At 42.2% G+C, this 14,116-nt stretch overlaps 1 protein-coding gene across 2 annotated transcripts in view; it reads right to left on the bottom strand.

Moving 5' to 3' along the window:
- dph6 (diphthamine biosynthesis 6) overlaps window positions 1-14,116 on the bottom strand; it is a 54,168-nt gene that overhangs the window by 18,289 nt on the left and 21,763 nt on the right. Inside the window, exons 6-12 of one of the 2 annotated variants that reach the window (XM_072365451.1) lie at window positions 13,365-13,426; window positions 12,356-12,450; window positions 12,142-12,235; window positions 10,146-10,296; window positions 9,617-9,742; window positions 8,341-8,470; window positions 8,054-8,228 (exon numbers count right to left, since the gene is read on the bottom strand). In XM_072365451.1, the coding sequence (XP_072221552.1) occupies window positions 8,054-8,228; window positions 8,341-8,470; window positions 9,617-9,742; window positions 10,146-10,296; window positions 12,142-12,235; window positions 12,356-12,450; window positions 13,365-13,426 (833 nt within the window). Of the gene's footprint in view, window positions 1-8,053; window positions 8,229-8,340; window positions 8,471-9,616; window positions 9,755-10,145; window positions 10,297-12,141; window positions 12,236-12,355; window positions 12,451-13,364; window positions 13,427-14,116 lie in introns of both variants that reach the window. The other variant, XM_072365450.1, reaches the window with a different exon arrangement.

Here is a 14,116-nt window from a genome sequence, read left to right on the forward strand (position 1 = left end):
GACTGATAATGTATGGTGTTCATAAAATGTGCGGAATCCTTGATGAGAAATACAGCAAATATCAACATTTGTGTCTGTGTATCGCTTCCAAGTCAATAAATTTTAACAAGAAGTAAATATTGTGTAGTCCATATCATATTGAAAGAACTCTTACCCTGAACATCTCCACTTCATTACATTGCCTATACTTGCAGGGCAGACATCCCCTTACATTATAAATCTACAGTATCAACAATAAATATATATTAGCAGCGAACATGCTGACATATCCAAAGAAAAAAAAAAAAAGGAGGCTGTATATTATTTATCCGCAGCAGTTTTCATTAAAGCAGCAAAGCATACTTTGATGACAACAACGTTGGAAAAACTTGAACGACCAAGGTTAGAAGTTTATACTTTGAATAGTCGCTCCATGTGAAACTAGGTCAGAACTAAATGAAATATCAACACAAACTGTCTCCCGAGTCATCTGTAGTGCTGCTGAATAAATCCCTTAATAAATGTAGACGCAGTGGTGATGCTACCACCCTGTTGCATGTGGAGGTGGTAATCATTTCTGACCGGTCGATGACTGCCACTTTAATGTGTGGAATCATATAAACAAAAGGTACATTAATTGCAAAAGTCATTTGAAACGACAGTTTTCTAAAATGCGCTGACTGCAGCAAAGTGCTTTTCAGAAGAGTCACCTGCTGCACCGTCTACCATCTCCAACCTGCAAGCTTCTGGTGGTTTTAGAATATTATAAATCTTCTGTCTGTCAGTGTGATCGGTCATGATTTCTCTTTATTTCAGCATTTATACTGTGCTAAACTAACAGATTTTCAATTCAGTTTATCACCCAAAAAGAAAAATATGTTCAGGTAGCGGATTTCACTTCTTCTTTTTTTTTTTTTTTTTAAAAAGCTCCTCTTCATTATTGTCTCTATGTCAGCAGAATACCATGCGTGGGTGGTGGCCCTGTTTTGTTCCATCTATCTTTACCACACGTGTAGATTTCACAAGAAAACCTTTTGTAGATCCTCCCTATCTGTGTTTGGCTGTGTGTGTGTCAACCGTGTGCGCTGGCCCTGTCAGCTATGCCTCCTCGTCACTGTAGGGGAAAAAAAAAACACACCCGGGCAGCTCTGAATATAGTGGCTAGTTACCATAGTAATGGGATGGTCATACATCTTTTCTCTCTTAGACAGTGATGGGAGTGGACAGGACACGCCGCTATGCTTTTTATCTATGCATTTGGTATTCAGTCATTTCATTCCACAAACAAAAAGCCAAGGCATTCCACCTCTTCCTTTTCTGTATTTAAATAGAGGGGTGAAATGGGAAGTAAATAGTTGGATATGGGGTAATAATTCACACATGGGACAACAAATAATTGATGTGTTTTGACTGAGTGTTTGTGATTGCAATTGTAATAGCGCGAATGTCTTGGCAGATGTCTGCGGTGGTGGGATCTTTACATGACGCTTTTCAGATGCCTTCTTGATGTCTCTGAACCATTCACCCCTCCACTGCTCATCAGCTGTGACAAAGTGAGAAGCAAACAAGGATGCTCTCATATAAACACACATACACACCAACGTAGCTCGTGGCTCTCTCAAATTAAAAAGCAGCACACAAGATCGATCAAATGTAATGACGTTCAACAACTATAACTGATTACATCAATTTAAACGTCATTAAATGTTCTGGAACAGTCCCTACAGAAACACACAAAAAAGCAACATAAAGCTTTTTACGCAAAGTCTACTTAAATCTAAATCGGCAGAGGCTACTGACTTATGTAGGGGATCTGTTCACCACAGACCCCCAAAGATGACTGTAGTAGTAAATCTGCCTGTGTGTACACACACATACTACGTATAAATACTTAGATGTGTATCTGCACGTTTGTTTTGTCTGTCAACTGTGTGCATGTACGTGAATGAAAGAGGGGGACGATGGCTGCGGCTATCCTGTCCCGACTCTCCATGGTTTGTTGACATGAACCAATGCAGTCAGGCACCAATAATACATGAAGAGCTGTTCAAAGACAATTAGGATCAGTTGTCAGGGCTGGGCCCATTAATGAGTGGGAGTGTGGCAGGAGCTAAGGCAGAGGCACAGTGCAGGCGAATGCGACTGCCTTAGAGCCGATGCACTCTGACAGATCCAGTCCTTCCCCTGTCCTCGCCTGGTACAAGCTGATACCAGCCTCTGCCCACGTGGTGCTGCAGCACAGGATACTATAGCAAAGGACGCTATCCCTTCTGAAAATGAGTACCACCATGACAGGTCAGCCTCCACGCCGTCACAGTAACAGAGAGAGAGTGAAGACAAGGGCCTGGGAGGGATAGGTTGGAAGCTACATAATTACCCATGTTGCCGTCTACCACTTCCCCTAAAACTGCCCCCTCATCAGATTAAAAAGGTGGTGTGATTTGACCTCTTGCATATACGTGTCTGCGTTCGGAGGCACAAGTTCCCATCCCCCATCCAGCAATTCCAGCACTGTCCCAAGACGAAGCGTGGACCATGTGTCAAAGCAGATTTATTTCTTGGGATGCGGAGCTGTGTTAGAAGAGGAGGTAGGAAGTCCTGTTGTGGTTGCACTCTGGCATGTGTAAATGTTGCAGGCAGACAAGGAAAAAATAAATAAATTAACACCAGCCACCGGCAAATATTTAGGTACAAATAAGATTTTGTTGCCTATTTTGTTTATTTCCACTGTCAAATCAATGACTCATGGCCTTCCTGTCAGTCATAAATGTATTACAGTGACTCACCCATGACCCTTTTTAACGACAAAACCAGCCCACCTTGTCACACAGTCAGAGCCCATCACAAAGAACATACAGGTGTATATCTGTGTGTGTCTCTGTAAGACTTGGCCTCAGGGCGTACAGCAGAAGCGTCTCTATGGTCAGGTCTTACTGGGTTTGATCAGTGCGTACCCTATGTGTCCAATTCAAGTGAAGACAGTTGACCCTGGTGTTTGGGAACAAGCCTACGGAGATAGACTCAGGTGATGTGCAGAGATAGGAGTTGAATCGGTGATAGCTGGGGAAAGGCTCTAAGGTGAAGCTCGACTGTCAGTCAAAACCTCCCGACTATCCTCAGACAAAAGGTTCGACTCATTGCGCGCAATTCGAGCATTCAGGAAAAGAAACAACGAGCCTTTTCTGCTTGTGCCTTCGGTGAAACGAAAAGGAAAATCAAATCTCTGTGAACATCCTCTGCTGCAACAAGAAGCAAGCAACTACGTGTGCTAAAAACAGCCGCTTTGAATAGCCTTCAATCTCACAACTGCTCAAACCGCTGAGACTTCAAGACCTCATTTTTCATCAGCTCAATTGCTCGACAACTCTTCTCCTCTTGGCCCCACCCCTCCCTCCTTGCCCTACCCTCCGCCTCATGCTTAGTTGGAAGTGATCATTTGTTCTTTTATTAAAGTTGATAACATCCCTTGCATTGTCTGAGCGTGCATGGTGGAGAGCCGCCCCTACTGTTCTAGCCTCCAGCATTTCATATTATTGGTGCATTATTTCATGCATGCCCTCCTCTTTTATCAAGCGCCTTTGAAGTAATGTTAATAGACTAGAAAATTGAGACATTTGTGAAGTATGGGCGATGTTTATGAAAAAATCCATAAAGTATGACAGGGGAGAGGTGAGATAAAAGCAAGGTTTTAATAGATTATGGCAAACAGGGGAGAGGCGTCAGATCCTGACAGGCACCTCCTCCGAGATCTCTCGTATTTTATGGGATTAATTTTGTTGTATTTGAAATGAAGTTAAATGTCCTAATTAATCTCTTCGTGCTGCATGAATACCTCCCTGAACGCGGATACATGAGCACACAGTTTTTTTTCAGCTAATTGCTCTTCTATTGTAATTGGAGTAGATATAGTTTCTAGATGTAGGCTGAGTAAGTTTGGGTAGGGGGGGGGTATCTGTTGTAGTAGCGGATGAAAGGTTGCTGAATCTTGCTTGCAGGCTTTTTTTTACAGCAGTGCGAGTGGCAACAAACTGTAAAACTATAGCACTTACCTTAATTTCTGCTATTCATCACTCTTTTTTACGCTAACATTTCAAACTAAAAATGCTGTAATGCATCAGCACGCTGCACATAAAACAAAGACGGAAAATGATTGGTATGTATTGTCTGTGAGATGCTTTTGTGAGCCAGCGGTTTTAGCTGTTGTTGCATTACCACAATGTCTATCCTCAATTTAGAGTTAGACCGTTATCACATTTCAGCCCCATTTCTCTCATCTTCCGCTTTCTATTGCTCTTAAGAGTCAATAACATTAGAAAAGAAACTGCTTAAATAACAGGTCATAAAAGACTTCACAGTGTGTTGTAATTGATATTAAGAAAATCAAACAGAGGCTTCAACGAAGCAGAAAGTTCTACATATGATTTTCCATAAGTCGCTCTCTATTTGGTACAATTTGGGTGGCCCACCTCACTCTAACTCAGTGAGTGCCTGACCTCTCAACTTCTCGTTAAAGGGCTGGACAAAGTTCAGCCCATTGTTTTTAGATATCTCAACTCCTGGAAGAAGATTATTCAAACTCTACCATCCACCGATACACACTCCTCCCTCTCATGTTAACAGGCGGCGTCGGATCCATTTCCCACCTGATGCCTCACCGTCCACTTTGGCAATTTTCAAAATCCAATGCAAATCCTATCGCAGACTTGTGCAAGACAATCTCCCACAATATTGACTGTCACTCACAATTAGGGGGCCGAAGCAAGGGGTTGGTGCTCAATGGCCACCCGAGGCTGCTGCAGTCAGCTCCCTAAACACACCCCGCAGAATCTGATCAGTGAGTATAATTTCCCAGTAAATATCCCAGGGGTGAGCCACTTACCTTAACAGGAAAGAGGAGATGTTTAACAACCATTCAACTGATGGTCCTTCTGCTCAGACCTGCTTTGGCTTTTGTGTTTACCTCTATAAATGGGCCTCCAAAGGGAATGTAACCAAATAGGCAGCGTTAATTCAAATAGACGTGAAAAAAAAGAATAGATTCATGCTGTTTGAGAGGCTAACACCACTGATGCTAACACCGACTTTATGAGATGATAGACCAATTCAATTTGTCTGCCAGCTTATTGGTATAATCCTCTGTCATTAGTGCAAATGCATTTCTTTTGAAAAATGTCGTAAACTGATGGCTAAAAGAAAACCTTGAACCATACGATTTTCCCTGTTATGTTAATGCAAAAGAATCGCTTAAAATGCTCCCTCTCGTTACTGATAGAAAATGCCGCAATAGCTTTTATTTCCTTTAAAAGCATGCCATTACTTGGCTTTTGCTCTACTGATAGAATTAACTTTGATACTTTGCTACAAAAGTGGATCTCCAAAGAAAAAAAAAAAACCTTTTGTTTTTTTCTAATAAATTGAGTGGTGTAACAAAAGAGCGATATTGCTTATAATTTAAAATAAATAAGTAAGACTGCGTAAATATTCCCTCTAAAAAACAACCGAAAAAATTGCTGTAGATACCTCATAAATAAGACAACGAAACAATAAGCTAGCAGCTACAACTTTAAAGCTTCCACACTCACAAACGATGTTATATAATTACACTCCAATAAATAATATGGTGCTGCCTCTAAACATGTGTCAGTCAGGCACAGAACAATATGAAGCAGTGTAAAAACAGAGCATAAATTAAATTACAGTTTTCGTATCTGTAGCTTGCGGCTTTAAACTAAACCGAGTCAGTATTATATATCCACATGCAATACACCAAGAGCCCCCCCCCCTACAGCTTTGACATTATAAAGGTTAACTAATTCTTTAAATCACATCAAATCTGAATCTGTCAGCTTGCCAGGCCAAGTCGACATTCAGTCAGCTTGCCATTTCCGAGAGCTGACGCTGAGAGACATGACAAGCCAAGCAGACAGATGAATAGATGGATGGAGTTTGAAAGTCCAGCATCCATCACATGCCAGCCTGTAACCCAGTTCTCTTTACCTCCACCAGTGGCAGATCTCCATGTAGAGACCCCACTGCAATTAAGTTCTGCAGGGCTATGTTCTGTCACCTGCCATGTGCTGCCTCTCAAACCAGCAGACGCGAGAATAAACTGGTTTCAATGCAGCTGGACAGTAAACATTCCATTTATTTGTTTATATCCCCATTTGACTAAACTGCATTCAAATGGTGAGCCTTACTAAACTGTGTCTGATTGAAAAACAATGAAGTAACAAAGGCAAGTGAGATTGAATCTATCCTTTTAAAGCTTCAGTTGCTGGATCATCACAGTCAGCATCAGGAAAGGATTTCTGTTACATACAAATGAGTGCATTCTTTATATTTACTTAAGATCACAGATTGATTCTTAAATGTAGCTGTATTGATCTTTTATTTACTAATTCCACAGAAAATGAATATGGACCATTCCAGTGGTCTCAAACAACATTTTTTTTTTGCCAGATCCCTGTCGCTATGATGACACACGGCAACAGTCGCCAAGCAAAACTGTCGTTTAGATGGAGACGATGTGGTACTGGTGAGAGATGAGCAAAGAATGCATGCTCGCTCACAGCAAGGGGGTAATTGTATCAATATGTAAAACTCTCTAGCTGCACTGAGGAGTTGTTAATACATTTTTGATCAAATTAAGTCATTGTAGCGTGGAGGAGGCGTAGACACATTGAGAGACCACGCAGGGGTCGTGCGAAGTGCCATGCACAGCTCTGAGCAAGCAAACTGCTCTCATTGTTTTCTCAAATTGCTATGAATATGAATGATAATTAGAGGAATGAGAGATTAGACTGTTTTCCAGAGGCAACAGTGCATGCACACAGCTGACTTCAATTTCATGTCTCAATGAGACTCCATTGAGGAAATCAAACACTGCTGGCATGTTAAAAGCAAACCTGACTCTGTAGGATGCATCTCGGGAATTTAAACTGAACTTCAGTGACACACTGCTAAGATATGCCGTCAAGCTCTGAACGAATGGCTAATCCACACATGTTCTCACTCATAGGCGGATTTGGCTGCAGGATCAAGGACAGTGTGGAGGAGATGGACACTATCCTTGTTGACAGTACCTTGACAAGTGTAATCCCATATAATACACACTGGGTAAACACAACACCAAGCCAACCGTGCAACCGCGGCCCACACTTCCTCTGCTCTGCCTTTGAATTCTGCATTCTTTCTGGGTCGGCAACAATATGAAAGATGTTCGAAATGCAGCTTTACAAACAAGTGCAAAAGTAGACACACGCTGCCCACTATGAAAGTGACACATATATACACACATATAGACAAAGCATTAATGAAAACAGTGTCAAAAACAACCATCAGATGCCTCTACACACGTTCATCTATGTGTAAAAGATATCTGTAAGAGACAAAAGAAATGCACAACCAAGTGGTGCTGGGAAGCTGAGACACTGCATTCGCCCTGTAAAAGCAAACCATGACAAAGCAAACCATGACAAAGCAAAATAAAATATCCAAAGCGAGTTGGACACTTCAGCAGGTAAATCCTCGTCCCTCCCTCACTAAGCCACCACTAAAACCTCTCAAGTCCCATAAATGGAACTTATTTTTTAGCTCCGTTCCACATGGAAAAATAATGCAATTTGCAATAATGCTCTTGATCAGTAAACAAACCATTTACAAGAAAAACAGGACTGAGACAGGGGAAAGAAATTATTAAGAAAAACATGTCCCATCCTGTCCTCAAGGTGTCCCATCAGGGTTATGCATAAACATAAAATGACTTCTAAAAAATAACATTGAGTATTCTAATAAATATCTTAAAACACTAAATGGGCTGTCTATTCATTACGTATAAATGTTCCAGCTGCTCAAATGTGAGTTTCACACGATAAATCAAATCTATTTTTCTCCACTGACAACAAATATGTAACCTCAAAACAGTGACAATGGAAGTTGCATCTAACTAAAGCCCTACTTAAAATATTAGACTTTCTTATGTATTCTCTTTCCTTGGAGCTGCCACCAAATTTAAACGCAGCGTTGCTCCCCATCAGCATTCCACTTTCCCCCGTTGGAGGTTTTTCAGCCTTACCCTGAGGGCCTGGCTGTACGGGCCGATGTTAGCTGGGGCCCAGTGGGACAAGCTTTGGACGTGCAGGGCTTCTTTCTGCCTGAAGCAGCCTTCCTCCAGGGGCTCGGTCCAGTCATGGAGCAGGCAGTCCATCTGCAGCAGCTGACCGGCTGGTAGAGGCGCCTGGACACACACCCTACGTGAAAACAAAACACAAAATGTTGTGTTGAGTGTTGTAATAATAAAATGAACTGATGAGAAACTGAAGGCAGCGTGGTACATTTCTGCATGACTGTTTCCAACTTTACCTGGCTGGAGGGTTTATGTCAAAGTGTTTCTTGTAGACTGCATTCAGAGACACAAAGTCCTCCATGTTCCTTACATACAGATGAACCAAGACGATGTTCTCCATCTTCCAACTCCTGCTTTCCAATTCATCTGGACACAGAGAGCATTTTTTATCTTTTTTTGAAACAGTGAAATCAAACAAATTACAGTAACAGAAGTGTGTCAATGTCCTAGTTTAGTTTAGTTTAGAAACAACACTCACCCAACTATGCAGTCATTTGAGTGCTTTTACTGTTTTATTTAGAAGATGGACAGCATAGAACGTTTGCCTGACATTGAAATCTATTGTTTCAACATGGTAATTGTGGCCCTCATCTATCAAGAGCAGTCTGGCACAGTATGTGTGCACATCGTAGGCTTTAGGTGCAAACGCAGGCACAAGGGCTCAAAGCAAAGCCTCTCTCCCTACAATCATCTGAGAGAGCTTCAAGTTTGTTTTTCCTTTGCCAACACCAGCGTCTCAGACTACTTTGCCCTCATACAAAGAGGCTGTTCATTAAATATTAACTTGTTTAATATTGTCTCTGCACTGTGAAAGCTGCTCAGCCAAGCACCACCATAAACATTAAATATGCTTTTCATCTTTTGCTCTTCTATCTCCATCAAAAAGAGAGACGGAGAAAAAAATAAAATACACTGCAGAAGTGCGCACTTTTTTAAACTTCTGCAGGGCAAAAGCGATAACTCGCCCAACACGCCTGCGCTGTGTGTGCGTGTATGTGCTCAAAAAGTCTTGATTTTGGATTCATTCGAAATGCTTGTCCTTGTTTGGCGGACAGCTCGGTATCCTATTCTTTTTTGACAGAGTCTTTGGCACACAGGGTTTGCCTGCTGAGTTGACAAGCACTTCTGAGAGAGGAACAAGTTCTCAAACTCTGCTGCTTATTCTAGTGTTTGTCTAGCTAAAACAGCAAGGAGAAAGAAAGACGCCCATGAGAGAGAAAAACTGGCTGTTTACCATTACGGTAATCCTTACTGGAAGTAAGGACTGGGGAACCTGCTCAAATTATATCAAAGATGTGACTTTTCGTTGAGTCAAGAGAAAAAAAAAAGTTTTAAAAAGGTAAATATAATTGTGTGAGTTTTTATTTCAGTAATTTTAAAAGGAAAAAACCTTGTGTTTCTAGCATGAAGATGTTTAAGTAAGATATCTAAAAGCAAACCTGGTAGACCATGATTTAATAAAGTTTTCACTCTCTTCTCTCCCCCAGACTCTTTTTAGACACCTTTTCTTACTTTGCAGCAGTGTGAAAGCTGCCAATGTCTGGCACTCAATCCCGGGGTCTTGACTCTGGAGCCCATTGATGCCGGAGATCCACTGATAACCTCTGGAGCTTCGTGATGAGCAGGATGGAGGGATGTCTGTCGGAAGGGCTACAATACCATGAAGAAAAGTATTTACAGGTTTGAATTTCCACAAGTCCTTTGAGTAGCACCAGGAATGGTCATCTTAAGTATCCTGCTTGACCAAAACTTTTAAGACAATTGAATAGAAGTGTGCATTTGACTTAATTTATAATCATATGTTGTTTAAAAGGTAAAGCATAAGTGATTTATGCCAGCAGAAAAATTCATTCAGAGACTGTCTAAAATGACAGCTCGTGTCAAACAGTCATTCATAGACTAGAATCATGATGCTGGATGCATATGACACAGATCCAAGGAGCACGCGCCAAACAAAGATAACATCTGACACACATAGACATAAATACACACTCATGCATGCATGTCAGCATGTGTGTGTATCACAACAAATGAATCTCACCGTGGCCCCTCTGACAACTAAGGTCACAATTTGATGTAAATTTGTGCTGGTTGTCTTCGACTTGATCAGCATATTTCACCTCCTCAGTCATCTTGTCAATGGCGCTCTGGCAAGGACAACTACCATGGGGCAAAGCTCTCGCCGCCACATCCTGCAATATAGCACCACAGGGAATACATCAGGCCAAATGCCCACCAAAGAGCACAGAGCCTTTTGCAAAGACAGACAAAACGCTGTATAATTAGCCAACCTTTCCAAATAACCCACCAAGCAGGCTGTGTGTGTGTCTGTGTGTGTGTGTCAGTCTTCCATGACAAGGACCCAGACACACATAACTTCAAGGTGAATGAATATGAAACAACATGCTAACATATTCGTTGTTCAGGCGAATAGGGAGTGGTGTTTTCTGATACTGTAGATTCAATCATGCCGGCTGTCAGTCAAAACTCATGACTAGACGTATGAGACATGTTTTGGATTTCACCTTTTTTCCCCCCCTCTCATGTGTTTACTTACACTGCTACTACTTTAAATAACAAATCATTACCATTCTCTGAGGCAAACATATTACCTGCCAAATCTTGCTGGGGCGTCACGCATTTAAATGCATATTTCATATTTCCTCAACGCGAGCCTTACTCTCCCCAACACTCAGTCACCCCCCTCGTCTGCTGTCAGCCGCATTAGGCCATATGATAATCAAATTAATTATACTTCAGCCCCTCTCTCCTGGCCAGCATGAAAAATAGCTTGACTAGCATTAACGGAGGGCAAATGATGGTGGTCCATCCCCACCCCCTGAGCTCGATGCAGTTTCCTCTAGTGCTGGTGTCACCGCGGATCTGTCACCCTGACGAGAAGAGCTTCAGAAGGCTGAACCAGGGCAGGTTCTCCCCTGGTTGCCCCCCCACACACACACCCCTCCCCTTCCCTTCTCTTGCAGGCTCTGGTTTTCCCTGCTCTTCCCCCAGCAACCTAAGGGGGGCTAGAGGGAGTATGTGTGTGTGTGTTTGTGTGATGGGGAGCAGAAAAAAATATATAGCTGTAGGGAGTGAGGCTGCAGGGTCACAGAGGATGGGGGTATGTTTTCTGTCCATAACAGACCCATCCCCCATCTAACATGAAGATCTACAGTACTTACATCAGGCTCTCTGCACATAAACAAAAAAGCACATGTGCATATTATTGCGTGACGTGCAAAGAAACACAAGTGCAAATCCCACACTCTGCCCTAGAGACATGTTGATCCCTATTGTAACCCTTACCCCCCCCCCCCCCCCCCCCCCCCCCCCCCGCCCCAACTTCTAGCAACTAATACATGGAACACTTGCTGTCAGCAGACACACTGATCTGCCAGCCCGATACTTATTAAACCAGACAATTAGAGACTAATTAAAAGCAAACTTTAAAAAGTTGATTGTGTCCACGCAAGCTCTCTTGCAATAATTCAAAGACTCCCAAGTCATCTGCTCTTACAAGGAAAATAAAATGTTTGTCAGGATTCTAGTCTGCGAGGCTCAATTCAGCCTCCAATTTACCAAAAGCCGATTCCTACTCCCTCCCTGCAACCATTGCTTGTGTCCGCTTAGCCAGCTACCTGAATGCAAAGCGCCTTAATGTGAGCGGACATGTTTATTAAGCTGGGCCTAGTTTCAGGCTGCAGCGAATATTGCAAACGTCAAAGTAGGCCATGTGGGGCTAGAGGAGCATGAGCGAGGGATGAAGGGAAAGACCAAGAGCAAGACTGTGTGAGAGTGAGTTCGAAAGTCCCTCTGGAGGTCGATCTGAACCCTGCCCTGCAACGCTGCGTCTCTCCTCTCTTCGACAAAGTTACCAGACACCAAAGGGTTTTGTTCTCATATTTGTTTTGCCCCAAGAGCAGGTTTAAAGTAATCAACCCCAAAGCAGCTCAAACTTTCGCTTGGAAAATTATTGATGGAGAATTGAATCGCATTGATCTAATTTGTCAAGAGTTACTCATGGAAGTTTGACTCACGCTGTCTTTGTTCTCCGTGTGTGTGTTGGTGAAGCGCAGGTAGCCAACTGGAGCAAAGGCATCTGCTGAGTGGATCACCGTCTCTGCTTCATCACTGTAGAAATGCACAAAAACTAAATTCCATCAATTCTTGGGAAAAAAAAACCCATTACTTTTCCAGAATTTTGCTGCCATGCTGACAAGGAGTGCAACTGAGTTATTCTGCCTTACTCACATGACTATTTTCTTTTTGAAGAGAGGACAATCAAGGGTGAAGGTCTCATATTCGCCTCCTTCTCCACAGATATGGACCCCGTACTTCTGGGAGAGCTATGCAGTGAAAATAAAATGCCTCATTTTAATAGCATACCATAGAATAACAGAAGACATTTAAAAAAAAATCTGTCACTCAAGTCAAAACTTCCGTTTTCAATCACAGTGTCCCTAATTCAAGATGGGCACAGCTGGCAAGACGTCAGCTGTCAGCCACTTGTTTCTGGTTGACACTTTTAAAGATTCAAGCTTAGTATTTTGACCATCTCTTCTTTTTTATCTTTTGTTTAATCATTACAAATAAGGGACACAGCAGCCCAATGAACTGAGAACCAAGCTTGTCAATCACACGGTAGCCCTTGTCCTAAAGCATATGCTGCCTTACAGTCCATCTTACTCTAAATGAGAGAACGTTTACTGAACAAAAGTTATGTAAGAAATGGGGTCCTTTTTTTTTCTTAGAAATCATAGATGTGTATATAATCAGTCCATCTTAAAGTAAATCAATTTACAATACGATGAATAACCCTTCTCACCCCTCTGCCAAGTTATTTAAGTATCCCAGAAGGGACAAACCAGATACCGACTATAGTGGCCCATTTCCATTTTTTCGCCGCCCCTGGAGTTCAAGGGTGGGTGGTGGGGTAATAGGTTGGTTGCTATTTGTAATTTGTGCAGGCAGATGTTACAGCTTTAGAGAAAACTATCCAAACCATTTGCTAAACAGTGGTTAAATCATTCAGTGGATAAGAAAGTGAATTGGGAAGCGGGGATATTTTCTTACAATAGAAAATAAGGCGGTTAGAAAACTATGACTGGAATACAAAAGGTCAAAGTTTGAATTGAGATAAATAACCAAGAATTGTTTTACAACCATTCACAGCCTTGAACATGAACATAATGTACAAAATCAAAAGTATTACTGAAGTGCTCAAGCCAAGAGTTAAACACAGTATCTACCAGTCCATGACCTGTTTCAAATAGGGCTCCACGTCAGCCAGGGATTTTCCTAAGTGCTTCTCGGGATCCAGGCCTGGCATCCGCGTGGAAAACACATACGAACACACACAACGCAACATAAACAGACAGAAACACAGAACCGAACACCATTGCACACAGACAAATATATAGAGAAAGAGAGAGAAAAAAAAATGGTCTGATCAGAAACCGAGAAGAGTGATTGAAGATGACAGGCAGGGAGGTTTACGGGCAGTCGCACAAACAGACATGTAAACCTGCACCCTGGATCTATTTGTTTGACTCTGCAAGTAGTGTACACAGATCTCTCTGGGTAAGGGCAACAGTTTTCAATTGCTGACCACAGACTCCCCCTTACACACACCCATAACCATCAACCCCCTCTTATATCTAGTTCCCTTTGAGAACGTAAACGCTGGAAAGAGATCTTGTTTATTTGCCTTTTTCCTCCCCTTCCTCTGAAATGGTGCATGGAAGTGACTCATGGGCATGGAAGAGAAAAGAAGAAGGGGAAGAGAAGGGTGGCGTGAGGTTTTCTATGCTTACCCAGTGGTGCCACGCTCCCAAAATATAGCCTCATTGGTTTCCACTCCCCAGACGAAAAAAAAACAAAAACAAGTAAAGCAAACCAACCAAGTAGAAGTCTGAAAAAAAAAGGAAGAAAACCCCACTATCCCTCCCTTTTAATAAGGATTCAAAATCAAAACTTCTTCTCCTCAAAGAAAGATTAGCACATTGATCGGTC

This window comes from Leuresthes tenuis, unplaced genomic scaffold, assembly GCF_036924035.1.
Source record: "Leuresthes tenuis unplaced genomic scaffold, fLeuTen1.0.hap1 SCAF_15, whole genome shotgun sequence".
Taxonomy (NCBI): domain Eukaryota; kingdom Metazoa; phylum Chordata; class Actinopteri; order Atheriniformes; family Atherinopsidae; genus Leuresthes; species Leuresthes tenuis.